The sequence below is a fragment of the Hippopotamus amphibius genome, chromosome 8, assembly GCF_030028045.1.
Source record: "Hippopotamus amphibius kiboko isolate mHipAmp2 chromosome 8, mHipAmp2.hap2, whole genome shotgun sequence".
Classification (NCBI taxonomy): domain Eukaryota; kingdom Metazoa; phylum Chordata; class Mammalia; order Artiodactyla; family Hippopotamidae; genus Hippopotamus; species Hippopotamus amphibius.
In genome coordinates, this window is record NC_080193.1 from 113,509,712 (window position 1) to 113,530,534 (window position 20,823).

At 39.6% G+C, this 20,823-nt stretch overlaps 1 protein-coding gene across 1 annotated transcript in view; it reads right to left on the minus strand.

Annotated features, from left to right (window-relative positions):
* ANKAR (ankyrin and armadillo repeat containing) overlaps nt 1–17,604 on the minus strand; it is a 67,535-nt gene extending 49,931 nt beyond the window's left edge. The window contains exons 1-4 of the mRNA XM_057744412.1: nt 17,004–17,604; nt 3,116–3,553; nt 1,453–1,616; nt 706–809 (exon numbers count right to left, since the gene is read on the minus strand). Coding sequence (XP_057600395.1) covers nt 706–809; nt 1,453–1,616; nt 3,116–3,553; nt 17,004–17,604 — 1,307 coding nt within the window. The remainder of the gene's footprint in view (nt 1–705; nt 810–1,452; nt 1,617–3,115; nt 3,554–17,003) is intronic.
* Nucleotides 17,605–20,823: the final 3,219 nt, after the last annotated feature.

Consider the following 20,823-nt stretch of genomic DNA (forward strand, 5'->3'; position numbering starts at 1 on the left):
ACTTTCTTGTTTCTCCTCTGCCTCTATCATTCCTCCTCACTCTCTTTTGCTATCTCCTCCACTACTCCCTACCCCTTCAAAGGTTTCTATTCTCCAGAGTTCTTGACGTGGCCCTAGCCTCTCAACTACCTCCATGACTTTAAGAAAAAAAAAAAAAAAAAAAAACTCCTGCATGCTTTAAAATCTCAAGTCTCTACCTCCAACTCAAATGTTTCCTTTGCATTCTATTTCTCTTATTTACAAACTTCAGTGTCCAAGATGTGAAAATCCAAGAACATACATAAAAGAGCCTAACAATAGTGAGAGAAATATGGTGCTCTAAGAGATGACAGGCATAACAAGACCCAGTAGGGGAAGAGGGTTTAGAATCATATTCCTTACAGAAACAAAGGGGTGTGTGCTGAGTCCACTGCTTTTCAGTGGGCCCAGAGCATTTGAGTCCCACCTCCATCCCCATTTAACCACTGTGTTCACTATAAGAACCAATTACAATGTCTAAGGATTATTACACAGAATGTATCAAGGTGTATGAAGTAATAAATATAACATTTACTACTTTGTAGAGTCTGTAGTCATTCACAGGGGTTATTATTTTTCCAGGATCTCCATCTTAAGATTTTAAGTTAGCCTTTGCATTTTGACACTTCCCTGTTTTCTGCTTTCAACAAGTGGTGATACTGTGAATAATTACTAAAAGTTCCTTACCTTTTTCCATTAAATTTCATGACTGGTATTGAGTAATATTCTTTGTATCCTGAATCTTCTGCAAATGCATTAGCAGCACAATCCCGTATTTTTTCTAAATTGTTCTAAAATATAAGTTATGTTACTAAAAAAAAACTTCAAACAAATCTAAACAATTATAAGACTTATTTTAGAAGAAATTTTACACAAGTAAAGGACAAATTTTTAATAAAATATCCCAAGAAACCCTGGTAATAACTGATTGTATCCAATCCCTAATTTGTATTAGAAGGGAAATTTTTTAAAAAAGAAATATAATATGGAGAAGGTAGAAAAGCAATGACAATTAAAATGTATTATGTTTTCCAGTTGAAGAATTACTGTTCTCAAACTTTGGATCTCTGTTCTAATACTAATCTTTGAGAAAAATGGAAGAATATGTAGTTAATGTTCAGGGATTTCTACGGTACTCTGCAGTTAACTATTCTAGGGCAAATATGGTCCATTAGAAGTCTATAAATTCTGCAATGATGATAGTTGTTCCTAGCTTATTTATCATTTTATCTTTGATATTTAAGACAGGACCTTAGATATACTTGCACTTAATTCATGTATGTTATGTAATGTATGAACAAATTAGTGAGTTGTGAAGATAATCATTTGGAGAGCTGCCTCGTGCTGGTACCAACAGAGACTCTTTCTGGTTGGAGAATAGGATAAAAGAGTTGTGAAATGACAAACCATTTCAGGAACAACAATAATTTAAACCTTAAAATCTTCCAAAGCGTTCTCAATTGAAGGGGTGCTGATATCAAATTCAATTCCTCCATGAACATGAAAATACTGATCCTCTTTGTAGTGAAAATTCTGACATTTAAAATTTCGTCCATAAATAAATGGAGGTAATTCTCGCTCTGTCTTGACCTTGTCATCTCCAAAAATGAAAACAAATTTTTGTTTAAAAATTGAACAACAGCATACAAGCAATCATATTTTGGAGGTCTAAATTCTCTTTCACACAAAGTGAAAAAACAATCCATGTGAAATGGAAATCTTGGCAATTACAGTCTATAAAATCATTAATGCTGTTAATGTATATTTTAAATATTAAAAATATATTTATATCATACATTTTGGGCATTTTTTGTAGTTTCACTGTACAGACATTTCAAAAGAATAATTGAAACATTATTTTACTTATTGATTACCATGTATGAGCTCAAGACTAATATGTTAGCCCCAGTTATCAGAAAAGATTTGAAACTCTGTGCCACATGGAATCTTTAGTAATAAAAGTTACTTGAGCTAGTTAAGAAAAAGAGAGACTTTACAAAGAAAAAGGTGAGTATCTCTCACATGACAAAAATAATCAGCCCATTTTTCTGGAAAGTAATGAAGCTACACATATCACATTTATTTTGAAAACTAATTTCCTAAAACTCTGGCAAGGATTAAGTCTATTTAATATTTTGACTTGTTAGAAGAATATGGTTTCATCAACACAAGGTATATAATGTATTTTGAGAAATGCAAAAGGTCCAGAAAAGTACAAAGAAAAATATAACACCCTAATCTCAACACCTGGAAATTAATTAATAACATTTAGTAATATTTGTTTCCAATAATTTAAGTAATAAGACATTACAGATACAGCTAACATCCTCTTTTAAGCATATTAGTTCCATACACATGACTTCACCCTACCCCCACCACTGGACAAGTGCTGTCATGAGTCCATTTTTAAATAGTTCACAGATAAGAATTATAATCTTCACTAGCATAATTCTAATGATACAAATTTTCATTAAATTTGAATAGAAAGCCCACTCTAATGAGCACAATGAAAATACACAAATTGTGTGCTAATCTGGTTGGAGGAATAGTTTGTTCTGCATTCCTGTCAAATTCCATGTAAACATGGTCCTATTGCAGCTCTCTATTTGCTCATGTTGGTCTATTTCTTTGTTATAGTACCAATATATTACTAAACTTTTTAATATGTTTTCATCTTTTTTTCAGAAATGTAAGAGCATTCATGATCTTTTACTGCTCCATATTAATCTCAGAATCAGTTTCTAAACTTTCATGAAAAACGCAATAGGGATGTTGAGTAGAAGTGCATTGAATTTATAATTTGGATGAGATATGATATAGTGTTGCCCCATCATGAACATAGCATATTTCCCTATTTTCTCAGAACTCATTTTAAGTCTTTCAATAGCCCTTATAATTGATATAAATATATACCATGTACTATATGAATATACCAAGTATTTTTAATTACTTTCAAGACATTACATTTCCTTTTTTATTTTTAACAGGCTATAGCTTGGTTACGTGCTTGGACCCACATACTAGAAACAAAATTGAATTTAAATATAAGTTCAATATATATCTACATTTTATATATAATTTTTAGTGATACTCCTACCTGAAAAAGGCTGAAGCAGACTACTTAAATATGGAACTTTCATCTTCTTTTTTAAACTCAGTAGAAATGGAGTCAGAAAACATATTAATTTTAGGTATCCTATCCCTTTTCTGATTTCTTTTTTCTTCTCAAAATGTTTCTGAATAATCTTTTTTTGAAGATATAATCTTTGCTGTAATTTCTGGTAGGTACAAATATCAAGATAATCCTGATTATATTTTACAGCATTAGTAAGCCAATAGGCTGTTTCAAATATAAAAACATTTTCACACTGTTGAACTTGTGTGGTACTGAATGTCAACTTTAGCAGAATGTTTTCAGCATATTTCATAAATACAGCTTTTTCTTCAGGGCTGTTGGGATTATATGTTGGATCTTCATTCATGTCTTCATCATAGATTCCATCAAAGTCCGGATCCTTGGTAATATCAATCAACCCTTCACAGTAAAAAAGAAAGATTTCAGATCTTGAAAATTTCTTACTTGGTTTTGGGATAAATAGATTGAAGACAGGGTTTCATCTTGAAATTCTACCAAAATGACAGCTAAGGGATGATGAAATGCCAAGAAAATTGTCAAAGAAAAAAAGCAGATAGATATGTGGTAACCAAGCAGAGTAATGGAAGCAGACTTCCCTGATAAGCAGTGGTTAAGAATCCGCCTGCCAGTGCAGGGGGACAAGGGTTTGATCCCTGTTCCTGGAAGATCCCACATGCCTCGGTGCAACTAAGCCCATGTGCCACAACTACTGAGCCTGTGCTCTAGAGCCCACAAGCCACAACTATTGAGTCCACATGCCACTACTACTGAAGCCATGCACTTAGAGCCCATGCTCCACAACAAGAGCAGCCACCGCACTGAGAAGCCTGAGCACTGCGACGAAGCAAGGAAGAGTAGCCCCCACTCTCCGCAACTAGAGAAAGCCCACACACAGCAATGAAAACCCCACACAGCCAATAAATAAATAAATAAATTAATTAATTAAAATACAAAAAACCCCAAAATTGCTCATTTGAAAAAAAAAAGAAAGATGGAAGCTTGTGGAATTAAAAAGAATTGATTTTCATTCTCTTTGGAGGAATAAAACACCATGGAAACATAATAAATCCCATCTTTAATCAAAGAAAATATGGAAGAACAACAGGAAATGTGATCTTCCTTTAAGTAGAGAATCAGCTTCTTACCTGGGCATAAAGTATATTTGTTTTTTCAGGTCCTAGATTACACATTTCTTCTTTTTGATCATAACAGAGCTAAACATATAGAAAAAATAACTTTCCTACTAACTAATAATGATGAAACAAGAATTAAAACTTGATTTGACTATATTATAAATGACAACTTTCTTTATTACATTTTCTTCATTACAATGAAATTAAATTGTTGTTTCTTATTGTCAAATTGTTTTTTTTAAGATATTTACAACCTTAATCGAAGCTTGAGAAAATGGCTTAGAATCACAAAATACGACTTTGTAGAAAATGTGGAGTTTGTTTGCAACACATGTGCCTTAAAGTATAAATAATACATCAGTGTGCCTACCCCCTCTTTCCTTTCTTTGCTTCCTTGAATCTACATATTAAAAAAAGCCAGAATACTCTTGGATTTTTAAGATGGCCACTATGATTCATCTCCCTTTTGCAAAAGAGTAAGATAAATTATTGAGATTAAAAAGAAATTAAAGCGTTTCTGACAGTTAAAACAGATCTAAATACAAGCCAGAGCATTGTTGATTCCTCTAAAGCTTCATGGCTTGGGTGGATAGGAGCTGAAATGCAGCAAGTCAGTTCTCACCCTAGAAGGGCAGAAAGGCTGAGATATTGGAAGCACAGGGAATGGGGAGCTCCACAGGCCCTTTCCCTCCTCTGGTGCCAGACTCACTGCCCGCTCCAAGCAGGAGACAGGAGCAAACAGACAATCAAAGAGAAAAGACCTACAAACACGGGATTTGGGGAGAGGCTCCCCAGTGAAACAGCAAGGTTTCCTCCTATCACTCTATGGTGTGGTGTACCAGTCAGCAAGCAGGCTTCTGCCTTACCCTTCAACCAGGATGGAAAAAACAGCAAGGATCGCCAGACTGGTGAGGAAGGCCTCTCAGGTGAAAGACTGGCAGGGGGAGGGAGGTGGGGTGGGGGAGGGAGATGGAGTGGGGGCGGAAGAAGGATGGAGAATGCGAGGGTGGATTCTGGAGGGCAGTAACATGTCTAGAGAAGAATCCACTGGCTGAGATGGAAGTAGGAGGATGAAAGTGTGGAGAGAAACGTCTCTAAGGAGAAAATGGAACTGCTGTACCACCTGATATCTCACTTCACTGAGAGGAACTTGATATTTCTGCTCAAAAGTTTGGGGCTGAATTGACGTGTACAATGGAAAACTAAGCTAATTTCTTAAAAATTGCACAATTGTTCATATCACAAAAAATTAAAAGTTATTGATGAAAGGAAATGTGATCATAGCATGTTATGCAAATCAGCTGGGAAGATATGCATAAAGTCATAATGATGTTAAAAAATGAGAGCAGACTTAACCAAAAATTGCATATAACTAAATTTGGAAGTGGAGGAGGGGAAGAGGAGAAATACAAGATTCCATTGTTTTAACCTCTATGCTAATTTCTTTTAATATTATCTCCTGCCCTCTTTTTGCTCTTGGAACTCCAGATTCTTTCTCCATACCTAACAAATATCTTTACTTGAATGTCCTAGAGGCACTCCCAAACAAAATTCATCTTTCCTCTCCCCCCAAATCTGCTTTTCTTTCATTCCCTATCACAGTTAAAAGCGCTATTTATCTATCAGTTCCTCAAACTAAAAACTCGAGAGTTTCCTTCAATTCCTTTTCTCTGACACTGTTAACCATTTAATTTCTACATGTATTGAAATTTTACTACGTGCCAAGCACTGTAGACATGATGAAAATTTAAAGAGAAAAAAGACACACTTTTCTGTGCTCTCAAGCTCTCAAGCACAGAAAACATATTAAGGAAGATAGAGACGAAGCCAGTGATTTCAGTACAAAATGGTACGATGTGCACAGAATAGAGGGGGCTGTGTCTGAATCAAGTCTTGAAAAATGAGTAGCAATAACCTGGGGAAGAATGCAGAAAAGTGGGGTGAGGAAGAAGGGAATTCCAGATAAAGCACAAAGAATGAGCAGAGGCATGAAAAATAATCATTTCACTTTACCAGCTTTTGGTATTAAATAAGGTCATCAGATCACGGGACCTGCCGTTAATTAGAATCCCTTCTCAGCAAATTGGATAATTGGTGTGCTCTATTCTCCACTGCTGTTGCTACTGTTTTTTAAGGGTGGTGTTTGCTGGCAGTTTTTTTTTTTTTAACTTTATTTTTTTTATTATTTTATTTATTTTACTTTTGGGGGTACACCAAGTTCAATCATCTGTTTTTATACACATATCCCCGTATTCCCTCCCTTCCTTGAATCCCCCCACCTCGAGTCCCCCCCACCCTCCCCGCCCCAGTCCTCTAAGGCATCTTCCATCCTCGAGTTGGACTCCCTTTGTTATACAACAACTTCCCACTGACTATCTATTTTACAGTTGGTAGTATATATATGTCTGTGCTACTCTCTCGCTTCGTCTCAGTTTCCCCTTCACCCCCCACCCCCTGCCATACCTCGAGTTCTCCAGTCCATTCTCTGTATCTGCATCCTTGTTCTTGTCACTGAGTTCATCAGTACCATTTTTAGATTCCATATATGTGAGTTAGCATACTATATTTGTCCTTCTCTTTCTGACTTACTTCACTCTGTATGACAGATTGTAGTTCTATCCACCTCATTACATATAGCTCCACCTCATCCCTTTTTATAGCTGAGTAATATTCCATTGTATATATATGCCACATCTTCTGTATCCATTCATTTGTTGATGGGCATTTAGGTTGCTTCCATGTCCTGGCTATTGTAAAGAGTGCTGCAATAAACATTATGGTACAAGTTTCTTTTGGGATTATGGTTTTCTTTGGGTATATGCCCAGGAGTGGGATTACTGGATCATATGGTAGTTCTATTTGTAGTTTTTTAAGGAACCTCCAAATTGTTTTCCATAGTGGCTGTACCAACTTACAGTCCCACCAACAGTGCAGGAGAGTTCCCTTTTCTCCACACCCTCTCCAACATTTGTTGTTTCCAGATTTTGTGATGATGGCCATTCTGATTGGTGTGAGGTGATACCTCATTGTGGCTTTGACTTGCATTTCTCTGATGATGAGTGATGTTGAGCATCTTTTCATGTGTTTGTTGGCCATCTGTATGTCTTCTTTGGAGAAATGTCTATGTAGGTCTTCTGCCCATTTGTGGATTGGGTTATTTGCTTTTTTGGTATGAAGCTGCATGAGCTGCTTGTATATTTTGGAGGTTAATCCTTTGTCCGTTGTTTCATAGGCAATTATTTTTTCCCATTCTGAGGGTTGCCTTTTAGCCTTGTTTATGGTTTCTTTTGCTGTGCAAAAGCTTTTAAGTTTCATGAGGTCCCATTTGTTTATTCTCAATTTTATTTCCATGATTCTAGGAGGTGGGTCAAAAAGGATGTTGCTTTGATGTATGTCATAGAGTGTTCTGCCTATGTTTTCCTCTAGGAGTTTTATAGTGTCTGGCCTTACATGTAGGTCTTTAATCCATTTGGAGTTTATTTTTGTGTATGGTGTTAGGAAGTGTTCTAATTTCATTCTTTTACATGTTGCTGTCCAATTTTCCCAGCACCACTTATTGAAGAGGCTGTCTTTTTTCCATTGTATACTCGTGCCTCCTTTGTCAAAGATAAGGTGCCCATATGTGTTTGGGCTTACTTCTGAGTTCTCTGTTCTATTCCATTGATCTTCCTTTCTATTTTTGTGCCAGTACCATACTGTCTTGATCACTACGGCCTCGTAGTATAGTTTGAAGTCAGGAAGCCTGATTCCACCAACTCCATTTTTCCTTCTCAAGATTGCTTTGGCTATTCGGGGTCTTTTGCGTTTCCATACAAATCGTAAGATTTCTTGCTCTAGTTCTGTGAAAAATGCCATTGGTAATTTGATCGGGATTGCATTGAATCTGTAAATTGCTTTGGGTAGTACAGTCATTTTCACGATGTTGATTCTTCCAATCCAGGAACATGGTATGTCCCTCCATCTGTTTGTGTCGTCTTTGATTTCTTTCATCAATGTCTTAAAGTTTTCTGCATACAGGTCTTTTGCCTCCTTAGGCAGGTTTATTCCTAGGTATTTTATTCTTTTGGTTGCAATGGTGAATGGGAGAGTTTCCTTAATTTCTCTTTCTGCTCTTCCGTTGTTAGTGTATAGGAATGCAAGAGATTTCTGTGCATTAATTTTGTATCCTGCTACTTTACTAAACTCATCAATGAGTGCTAGCAGTTTTCTGGTAGAGTCTTTAGGGTTTTCTATATATAATATCATGTCATCTGCAAAGAGTGACAATTTGACTTCTTCTTTTCCAATTTGGATTCCTTTTATTTCTTTCTCTTCTCTGATTGCTGTGGCTAAAACTTCCAAAACTATGTTGAATAATAGTGGTGAGAGTGGACACCCTTGTCTTGTTCCTGTTCTTAGAGGGAATTCTTCCAGTTTTTCCCCATTGAGAACAATGTTGGCTTTTGGTTTTTCATACATGGCTTTTATTATGTTGAGGTAATTTCCTTCTATGCCCATTTTCTGGAGAGCTTTTATCATAAATGGATGTTGAACTTTGTCAAAAGCTTTTTCTGCATCTATTGAAATGATCATATGGTTTTTATCCTTCAGTTTGTTGATATGCTGTATCATGTTGATTGATTTGCATATATTGAAGAATCCTTGCATCCCAGGGATAAACTCCACTTGATCATGGTGTATGATTTTTTTAATGTGCTGTTGGAGTCTGTTAGCTAGTATTTTGTTGAGGATTTTTGCATCTATATTCATCAGTGATATTGGTCTGTAGTTTCCTTTTTTTGTGACATCTTTGCCTGGTTTTGGTATCAGGGTGATGGTAGCCTCGTAGAATGAGTTTGGGAGTGCTCCGCCTTCTGCAATATTTTGGAAGAGTTTGAGAAGGATAGGTGTTAGCTCTTCTCGAAATGTTTGATAGAATTCTCCCGTGAACCATCTGGTCCTGGGCTTTTGTGTGCTGGGAGATTTTTAATCACTGCCTCAATTTCTGTACTTGTGATTGGTCTGTTCATGGTTTCTATTTCTTCCTGGTTCAGTCTTGGAAGATTGTATTTTTCTAAGAATTTATCCATTTCTTCCAGGTTATCCAATTGATTGGCATATAGTTGCTTGTAGTAGTCTCTCATGATGTTTTGTATTTCTGAGGTGTCCGTTGTGACTTCTCCTTTTTCATTTCTAATTCTGTTGATTTGCATCTTCTCCCTTTTTTTCTTGATGAGTCTTGCTAATGGTTTATCAATTTTGTTAATCTCAAAGAATGAGCTTTTAGTTTTATTTATTTTTGCTATGGTTTCCTTCCTTTCTTTTTCCTTTATTTCTGCTCTGATCTTTATGATTTCTTTCCTTCTGCTCACTTTGGGGTTTCTTTGTTCTTCTTTCTCTAGTTGTTTTAGGTGTAAGGTTAGGTTGTTTATTCGATCATTTTCTTGTTTCTTAAGGTAGGACTGTATTGCTATAAACTTCCCTCTTAGAACTGCTTTTGCTGCATCCCATAGGTTTTGGGTTGTTGTGTTTTCATTGTCATTTGTTTCTAGATATTTTTTGATTTCCTCTTTGATTTCTATAGTTATTCCTTGGTTGTTTAAGAGTGAATTGTTTAGCCTCCATGTGTTTGTATTTTTTGCAGTTTTTTTCCTGTAATTGATATCTAGTCTCATGGCGTTGTGGTCTGAGAAGATGCTTGATATGATTTCAATTTTCTTGAATTTGCTGAGGTTTGATTTGTGACCCAATATGTGATCTATCCTGGAAAATGTTCCGTGTGCACTTGAGAAGAAAGTGTAGTCTGTCGTTTTTGGATGGAATGTCCTATAAATATCAATTAAGTCAAGATGGTCTAATGTGTCATTTAAAGCTTGTGTGTCTTTATTGATTTTCTGTTTGGATGACCTGTCCATTGATGTAAGTGGGGTGTTCAAGTCTCCCACTATTATTGTGTTACTGTCGATGTCCCCTTTTATAGCTGTTAGCATTTGCCTTATGTATTGAGGTGCTCCTATGTTGGGGGCATAGATATTTACCATTGTGATATGTTCTCTTTGAATGGATCCCTTGATCATTATGTAGTGTCCTTCCTTGTCTCTTGTAATAGTCTTTACTTTAAAGTCTCATGTGTCTGATATGAGTATTGCTACTCCAGCTTTCTTTTGACTTCCATTTGCATGGAATATCTTTTTCCATCCCTTTCCTTTCAGTCTATATGTATCCCTTGGTCTGAAGTGGGTTTCTTGTAGGCAGCATATAGAAGGGTCTTGTTTTTGTATCCATTCAGCCAGTCTGTGTCTTTTGGTTGGAGCATTTAATCCATTTACATTTAAAGTGATTATTGACATATGTGCTCCAATTACCATTTTCTTAATTGTTTTGGGTTTGTATTTGTAGGTGTTTTCCTTTTCTTGTGTTTCCTACTTAGAGAAGTTCCTTTAGCACTTGTTGTAAGGCTGGTTTGGTGGTGCTGAATTCTCTTAACTTTTGCTTGTCTGGAAAGCTTTTGATTTCTCCCTCAAATCTGAATGAGATTCTTGCTGGGTAGAGTATTCTTGGCTGTAGGTTTTTCTCTTTCAGGACTTTCAGTATATCCTGCCATTCCCTTCTGGCCTGCAGAGTTTCTGTAGAAAGGTCAGCTGTTATCCTGGTGGGTTTTCCCTTATATGTTGTTTGTTGCTTTTCTCTTGCTGCTTTTAATATTTTTTCTTTGTGTTTAATTGTTGTTAGTTTGATTAATATGTGTCTTGGTGTATTTCTCCTTGGGTTTATTCTGTATGGGACTCTCTGTGCTTCTTGGACTTGGTGAATTATTTCCTTTCCCATGTTGGGGAAGTTTTCCACTATAACCTCTTCAAATATTTTCTCAGACCCTTTCTTGTTTTCTTCTTCTTCTGGGATGCCTATAATTCGAATGTTGGTATGCTTAATGTTATCACTGAGGTCTCTGAGACTGTCTTCTAATCTTTTTATTCTTTTTTCTTTTTCCTGCTCTGTGGCAGTTATTTCCCCCATTCTATCTTCCAACTCACTTATTCGTTCTTCTGCCTCAGTCATTCTGCTGCTTATAGCATCTAGAGTATTTTTAATTTCAGTTATTTTGTTATCCATTGCTGTTTGTTTTTCTGAGTTCTTATGAACTGTTTCTTGTACTTTCTCTATTTTGTTATCGAGATTTTGTATCATTTTTACTATCATGACTCTGAATTCTTTTTCAGGCATTTTTCCTATTTCCTCCTCATTTATTTGGTCCTGTGGGTTTTTTTCCTGCTCCTTTGCCTGCATGGTGTTTCTTTGTTTCCTCATGGTTGTCCAAACTTTTGGGGTTGCTTGTCCTGGCGATAGAGGTGTTTATAGAAGACTGTCCAAGCCTCAGACTAATGTCCAAGTATTGGATTAAACAAATATTAAGTCTAGGAAACACATACATGTATAAGACACACAATTACTGAATCCCTTAGGACATAAGGCTCTAGAAAGACCTGACAGAACCCCAGTGTGCTATCAGATATTCAAAGAGAAACCCAACAGAAATTGACAACTGAAACAGAACAAATCAGAGACAAAAGCAAAAGCAAGCAAACAAACAAATAACACCTTACACACATAAACATTAATCCAGGGAGATTTTGTAAGCTAGGATCAAATATAGAAAAGAGCCAGAGTACCACCAGAGAGAATGGAGATTCTCAGAGTGTAATTAGACAACTGTACTAAGAACTAAGATAAAGACAAAAGTCTAATATTAAATACCAAGGCAGTGCGTCATCTGGAGAATAGAGCAAGGAGTCTGAGCAGACCGATAGTATTGCTTATAAGTATGTTAAGATAAAATAAACTTAAAAAGGCTGGAAGAAAGGGGAACAGAAGAGCATAATGTGGTTGGAAATATGCAAATAAAAAGAAAGGAATAGAAATGTATAAAAGATAGGGATGAAAGGAAAGTATGAGAGATATTTTGTCCGTGCTACCAAAAACTTAGCTAGATATAGAAGTATATAAAAAGGCAAAAAAAAAAAAGAATAAAAAATATCATTAAAAAATTATGTTATGAAACTTGTAGATCCCTTAGGGCTAAGATTGTATTTAATAAAAAAAAAAAAAAAAAGAGAGAGAAAAAGAAAAAGAAAAAAAATCCAGAACTGATCCCAGAATGGACCAGTTCAATAGGTATTGATACTACTATTTCTGTTTCCTTAGTTTCTCAGGTGTAAGTGCCCTTCTCCTTGCCTTGGGTTTTTTTGCATTATTCTGTGACCAGCAGAGGTTCCTTTATTGTTCATCTGTAAGTGTCGGTGTGTGGAGAGGGAGAGGGTACAATAGTGGCTCCTTCTCCTGGGAGTGAGTGAGCAGTGGCACACTGTTGTTTCAGTCAGGCTTGGAGGTGCCTGTTGCAGAGGGACACTGGTGGCTCAGGTGTAAACAGAAAGTCTTAGAGTTGGGCCTCTCTCAGGTTTTTTGTTGTTGTTGTTGCTGTTGTTGTTGTTTTTTTTTCTCCTGGCAGCCTCTCTGCTGCTGGTGTTGCAAGGGGTTTTAATCTAGTCCCTCGCGAGTGCCTGAGGGTGCTTGTTATCCCTGAGCGCCTTAGGTGGCACGAATGGCATCTCTCCGCTGCCTGTTGCAGAGGCGCCGAAAGAGACAGAGAGGCTACGCGTGCGGCTCCTCCCCGCCCCGCCCGTGAGCCTGCAGCCTCCAGCCGCCATCATGGCCGGGCAGCTCTCAGGAACGGGCACTCCTCTCCGCGGGCCTCCTCCCTCCTGTCCTCTCGGTCCGTCACCCTACCGGCAACAATGTTTCTCACCCTGAACCAGCTCTCCGGTTCCCACGCTCCCGCTCCCGGACCCTCCATTCGCGGATCGGCGTCTCGGTCTGGGAACGCTGAGCTGCGCTGCGGACCCTCCGTATGTTTCTCACTCCCTCCCGTCTGCCACAGCTCTGCCGCTTCACCCTCTTTGAGCCCTCGTAGATGCCTCCCTACCAGCTATGTCGGGCTCCCCACGGTCCTTTCTGGTGTCCGAGGCCATCTGCTGGTGTTCAGCTGGTTCTCTGTGGGAATGACTGCGTCCTTCCGTGCATTCCCAATGCATCTGTGGAGAGGGATGCACTCCACGTCCCTCTACTTCGCCGCCATCTTTTTCCTCTTGCTGGCAGTTTTATACAGTGCAAAGCTATCACAGAGGTGAAGTTTAACTTGGACTCACTGATTCCCAGTAGTCTTCCCTCCCCAAAATAATAGTTGGCCTCCTGCAGAGTTCCTTGGAAATCCACTGTAGCACAGTGTTTAAGGCAATGACGTGGTCAGTTGTAAGGTTTGAACTCAGTCTTGCAGTCAAGAGAGGAGGTGCTGTTTCCTCAAACATGAAAGATGAAATAGCAAGTCCTGCCACTATCTTGCCACCATACAGTGGCAACCACAAGGGCTAAGCTGAGAGTACAGGGCTAGAGCCAATTTTCCATGAGTCACACTCTATATCAGACACCTTTTGTTCCCTACCTCACTTCCTCCTACACCATATTTTTCACTCTAGCTGCTGTTACATGGACCAGCTCCACACAGATATAACCTGACCGCACCACATGGCCCTTACTTTTGCCCTGGGGTTTCTCTGCCACTGCTGTGTTGGACTCCTGATGGAACCCATCCAGCCACTTGAACGGATGAACAAATCTACATGAGGGAGTTAACTCCCATGCAACCTTTGACCAATGGGAGAGAGAAGCCAGGGAACACATGCTCCCCTCTCCCATCCCTCCGGCTGACAATCCTGAAGCATCTTACATGTGGCTCCACACTGAGTCCCAGCAAAACTGTCCCTAATTATCCAAATGGTGAAAGCTTGACAGCGTATCCTTGGATTGATGATTCCTCCTTTTCTATTTTTTCCTGTCCCTCACTCCTGTTCCTTGGAGTCATTTCACATAAACTACCCTGACTTAAGCCCTCATTTCAGGCCCAATTTGGGCAGTAACCTAGGCTAATACACTTGGCACTTGTATGCTGATATCTGACCCTACATATCCTTAAGCGTGCAGCATAAAAACCCCATTTCCTAAGAGTCCAGGTCCCTTTCCTGGGATCTGATGCTTGGCCCTGCAGGATTTCACAGGGATGCTCCAGATGTGGTGCATGACGGGAACCTGTACCTATTCCTGCTGCTGCCTCTGTGAGCTTCTCCCTGCAAACTCTGCTCCATCACATCTTATGTGTGTGCTGCTTGGTCATTTGCCATTGTTTGCACTATACCATTGTTGCAGTGCCCGAAGCATGCTGGTGCTGCTGGTTCTTCAGCAGACTCCTGAAGTGTGGTGGAGGAAGAAACTCTCTATCCCCATATGCTGCTCTTTGATTGCCCAGCAGCCAATATTACAAAGCGTTTTAGTGCAACACACACAGCACTTTTCCCAAGGCACGTGGTGGTAGAGTGACTGGATTTGAAAGATTTCCAGTCTCATTCATATTTGGTGAAAAAGGGATTATAGGCAGGGAGAGCAGTCAGAAGGCAGTTGTAGCATGCAAGTCTAGAGAAAAGTGTGTTCTGTATCAGGGTGTTGTGGTTGAGATAAACCAAAGTCGATGATTTTGAGATGTTTTAGAGGTAGAACCATAATAGTCAAGACATGAATTTCCATCCATGGAAGGAGAATTAAGTAGAAAGGTCCAGGACTGATATTTAGCTATGTATCAACATGGCAACATTGTTAAAATATTGAAAACTTCCATATTGTCTGGTAAATTGAATTTCTATAGCCCTGAGCTTTTTGAATGTCTCCCTCCCCTGGGATAGCCTAGGAAGCCCCACGATCCAGCAAAGGGTACATGTGAAAAGCAGGAGGTCTCTGGATCCTGTTCCAGCATTACTGCTGATGTCTGTTCTGAATGGTCAGTGCTCATGCTGTGCTGGTGGTTAATTACCAACATTTTGAATATCACCCCTGAAAATGTAGGCAATGGAGGACAGACAACTTTAGTCTCTGGGTGCTCCCCAACTCCACCTACAACTTGATTAGAATCTTTCTATGTGTCTCTGATCCCCTCAACCAGGAGCACCGCTGTGAGGCACCACTCATACAGGGTAGCCTCAGATATGACGGACAGCTGGATTCAATAGACCAGATGCTAGGCCACGAAGTTGCTTGATATAACTCATTTTATCATGAACTAAGCAGGAGCCCTCTGTCCTTAGATACAAAACAGGACATGTGCTCCCTCCTGCCCTGGTCATGTCTCTTCTTATCATTGATGCTCTCCCTGGATGATCCAAAGGCTATTGTGACTTTAACATTTGAATGACTGAACCCTCAATGTGTACCTCTAACCCTGATCACTCTCCAGAATTTGACTTCTATAATGGAAGTTTCCACCTAGATATCTAAAGGGGCTCATTGTTTCTTTACCAGTCCATCTGTCAGTCCTGGCCTTTGCTTTGCTTGGCACATGCCAGATTGGGATGATGGTTCGTCAGTCCCACCTCCTCTCTGATGAGAGTCTCAAAGTAATTTTTGTTCAAAGGGAAAAGCAAACCCAATTTTTGTCAGGATTGTCAAAGCCGTAATGTTATTAAAACTCACCATCTGCTCCTGCTAATCCTTCACCTCCGTGGAGCTCAGATCTTCATAAAGCTCCTGGCATCATCTCAATCAAGAAGGGCAAACCATGTAACTTAATTTTCCAGATACTTCTTGGCCCGTGCAAGTACGCAGAAACATCATCTGACTTGTGCCATGTTCCCTACCCTCTTTCAGTGATTAGTGAATAGATTACTGCACAACTTCTAGGATAGACGAGTCATCAACTACTAAAATGACATCTTAATTTAGTTACATTTTATTTACGTGACCTGAACTAGCCTTGGAGGTCCTAAACTACCAGATATGATAGCACTTCTGGGTGAATGCTAACAAATGTTTTTAAGCCTTTGACCATGTCTTATTTCCTTCAACAATGCATCTGCGTGGTGCCAAAGTATCAGCACCCTTTAAGAGAGAGCTACTAGACCAGTCAAGGGAATGCAGAAATTAATGGAATTTACTAGACATTACTGGCAGCCTTCTGTATTATTTCACCCTAATCACCCCAAAGACCTGAACAACAAGAAGAGATTTTTAGGTTCCAGTTACAGCTATAATCTTTTAGAAGCCAGTGATCCTCCAATCCTAGGTACTCTGCACATCTCCAGTGGCACTTGTGTTGATTCCACGAACATCACAGATTGAATAATTCTCTCCCAGAGGAGGAGACTTTCGGCCTATACTTACTACACTTGGAGTCCACTCTCAACAGAAGTTGATTACCTTGCATGGAAATGAGAACTATTAGCCATCTAAAATGTCTTTGAGACACAGAGGTACCATCTCCAAGAGACAGTACTGCTTGCTAGTACACACAAAAGCTACAGAGCTTGAAACACATCTGGAGACCCAACCCATAGCAGGTGAGTCAGGCTGCCTTACTGTCCTCAAGCAAATCTTATTCCCAGGCAATTGAATTTCACAGCAGTCTAGCCACAGACACAGTAAAGAGCAAATGAACACTTCTGTGGTTCAGGTCCTAACCAAGATTCAGAAGGTGACACTGAAAAAATTAATTATTAATTATTGAAAAGATAGATTCTTTAGAATTTAAAAAAACCTCTTTAAAGAAATGTGGCTAAATACATAAAACTGAGTCACAGATAAATTAATTTTAAATTAAAAAAAAAGTCTTCTAATAAAAATAAAACATTAAATTCTCTTACCTGCTGAACTAAACTCTGCAAAAATATCTCTATTTGTTTGGGGTTTCCCATCTGGATCAATGTCCATGATGGTACGCCACAATTCAGAGAATCTAGCTCGTTTTTCTTTGGGCATATATATTCCATGCCATAGTGCTTTCAACATGTAGTCAATATTGATCAGAATTTGCCCAATTCTGGTATCATAATAAGCTGGAGGTAATTGACAAGAAGAACTCTGATCATAATTAGCTTCTAAACTGATTGAAGGAATTTGATTTAAGCAATAAATTCCAACGGCCAATTCCCTTATGATCTGATGGACTTCTCTATAGTCTAAGAGGGCAGTAGGGTCCACAGGAGTCAGTAGGATTGCAGTGGAGAAGCTTACATTATTCATTTGACTCATAATTCCACACGGGATGTCTAGTTGAGAGTGGACATCTTCTTTGGCAGACAACCAGCTAACTAGTGCAGTAGTTAGCAACTCTTGTACTTCACTCCGATCATATTTTTCAAAAAAAGCAGAAGCATTTCTCTGTACTGCTAAATTTTCCAGGTAAGTTTGTTCATCTTGAATTTGATCAAATCTAGGTGCCCCCTTTTTGGGCAATCTTAACATTTCCAATTAATTCTAGTGTGCCCTTTTTGAAGTTTCTGCAATGAATAAAAAGGAAAAGACCAGCAATAAAATTTACCGTGGTAATGAAGTTGACTTTCTCAAGAAATAAATCTGTACCTTTCATCTTTATTAGGTTAGTTGTTTCATGGTCAACCATTACATTTTTCAATTAAAAAAAATTTTTTTTAAATTGAGGTATAATTGACATACATTATATTAGTTTCAGGTGTAAAACATAATTTGATATTTGTAAATATTTTGAAATGATCACCACAATAAATCTAGTTAACACCTGTCACCATACATAGCTACAGAATTTTTTTTTTCTTGTGATGAGAACTTTTAAGATTTACTCTTGGCAATATTCAAATATGCAAATAGTTGCCATGCTGTACATTACATCCCCATGACTTATTTATTTTTTAACTGACGTTTGTACTTTTTGACTCCCTTCACCCATTTTGCCCTCCCACCCTCCGCCTCTGGCAACCACCAATCTGTTCTCTGTATCTATGCTTAGGTTTGTTTTTTGTTTGTTTTTAGATTCCACATACAAGTGAGATCATACAGTATTTGTCTTTCTCTGTCTGATTTATTTCATTTAGTATAATGCCTTGAAGGTCCATCCATGTCACAAATGGCAAGATTTCATTCTTTTTTATGGCTAAATAGTAATCCATTGTATATGTATAAATACTCCATTTTCTTTATCCATTAATCTGTCAATAGACACTTAGCTTGTTTCCATATCTTGACTGTTGTAAATAATACTGCAATAAACATGGAGGTCCATACATCTTTTGGAGTTAGTGTTTTCATTTTCTTTGAATAAATACCCATAAGTGGAATTGTTGGACAATATGGTAGTTCTAATATATTTTTCAGGCTTAAACTAATTGCAGCATAAGAAAGTTGAAGTCTGAATTAAAATTGTAAAACCTTTAACATTAATCATATTATGCTTTTCAAGAGAGGTAAAAAGATAGTAAGCAGTATGTAAAAAAAAGAAACATAAGTTTATATATAAGAAGCTACTGCTGCATACCTATTCTTTTTTTGTTGTTATAGAGGCTTTTTCGCTAGGTCAATTTTGTTTTCAGGCCTTTTTTTTTTTTTTTTTGGCAAGAAATAAACATTTTTACTTAAAAAAAAGCAAAGACAAGACGCACCTTCTTAACTTTTAATTTTTGTGCAATAGAAATACAATTTCTGTGTAATGCCTCTCTGTTCTTGGGATAATAACCATAATCACTATTTATTATCTACTATTTGCCCATCTCTTTATACACATTTATTTCATTTAATTGGCCTCTCTGTACATTGATTCTCAAAATCTAGCCTGTACTGAAATCACCTGGGGCTTGTTGCAAGAGATTGCTGGATCCTACCCTAGAGTTCCGGATCCTGTGGGTTGGAGTGGGGCCAGAGAATTTCCATTTCTGAAAAAGTTAGATGCTGCTGCTTTGGGCAGGACCCTTGGAGAACCCAGCTCGGTGAGACAGGCGTTGGTAGCCCCACTTTACTGAGGCAGAAATGAGACGAGGAAGGTTACAGGATGCGCTTGAGGTTTCACACCTTCAGAATCAGAACCAACCCAGGTCTGTCCATCCTCAAGTCCAAGACCTATGCCCACACGGACACGGAAAAGGGAAAGGACAAGAAAAGGGAAGAAACCTACTCTGAGATGATGTTTGCTTGTCCAGGAGAGGGAAGCTGCGTCCACGCCGGGCCCCGGAGTATTCCCGGGGCCGGGGACAGTGGTCGTCTTGAATGACAGGTCTCTCGTTGGGCCCAAATCTGCCGTCCGGAGCCCCGCGTGGGCGTGGGCGAGGGCGAGGGGAGCCGCTGCGGGGAGGACTGCGGAGGACTCTCTTGAGCCGAGGGCCTGGGGAGGCCTGCTCGTCCCGCGCGGCCTCCAGGCGCTCCTGGGAGCCCGGGCGTCTCCTGGGGTCCCGCCGCCCCGCACGGGCCGAAGCGGTTGGTACTCCGGCCTTTGGGGCGGCCGTGCCGCGCCGCGAGGGGGCGCCCCTGTGCTCCAGAGGGCGGGGCCTCACGCCGGTGCGGGGGCCAGTCGCCGCGGATTAGATGCTTCCCAGGCAGATGCCCCGTCGCATCCCTCGCCTCCCGCTACCCTTTAGGACTCAGTCCGGACTGGGGCTCTGCGCACCGTGCATCCTTGTCATCTTCTTTCACTATTTGTCTCCGCGAAAGCACAGAAACAGAGTGGCGGAGGCGAAGGCGCCAGGCACTGAGGTGATCCTGAGTTAGAATCCTACCTCCCTCATCCTTTCACGCAACAAACATTTATGGAACGCCTGTTATGAGTCAGGCGCTGGAGACCCTGGAAAAGGGCAGCCGTGAAACCTCAAGGAGCTTACAGTCAGGCAGATCATCATACAGCTGTATTTAAACAGTGCCATACATGTAAGATGTAATGACAGAACATGAAGGAAAGCTAACCGTACCAGGGGCTGGGCAAGGCTGCCCTGAGGAAGCAATCTTTTAAGCTGAGCCTGATAGGCGAGAACGAGCTATCCAAGCAGCGAGTTGGAGAAGCAGCTTTTCAGGGATAGGGAACCGCAGGTGGTGAAGAACACAGCTGAGGAGAAAGCTGAACTTTTTGAGGAACTGAACAAAACTGCATAGAGAACTAGAGAGATGTGGGCACAAAACTAGGACGAGGAGGTGGGTGAGGGCCAGACGATGTGGGTTGCTGAGTTAAAGGTTCTGAGCTTTTTTCTAAGAGTTTAGGCTAGATGGATGGCAGTAGAGGGTAGGTGCAGGCTTGAGTTGTAGTTGAGATGGAGGGCTGTGGATGGGTTTGAGAAATAACGAGATAGCCTACTGAGAACATATTGAATAGTGGCAGTTTAAAAAGAAGGTGCTCATCTAGGCGACTCCTAAGTTTCTGTCAGGAGCCATGAGGGATCAGGGCAAGATTAAGAGTTCAGTTGTACCTGTGAGAGAACCGCGTAGAGATGTCAGGTGTGCCTTAGATATACAGGTCTGAGTTAAAAACGGCAGCTTGGTTTAGATGGATACATTCGAGCAGGCTTAGGGTAAATGAAGCCAGGGGAGTGGCTGAAAACACCATGGGAGAGAATAGAGAAGAACTGAGAACTCAGGATGGAGACCTGAGAAATTTAGTACGTAAAGGTCAGGTGGAGAGGGTGGAGGCAGGAAAGAATACAACAAGCAAGCAGTCAGGAAGGCAGGAGG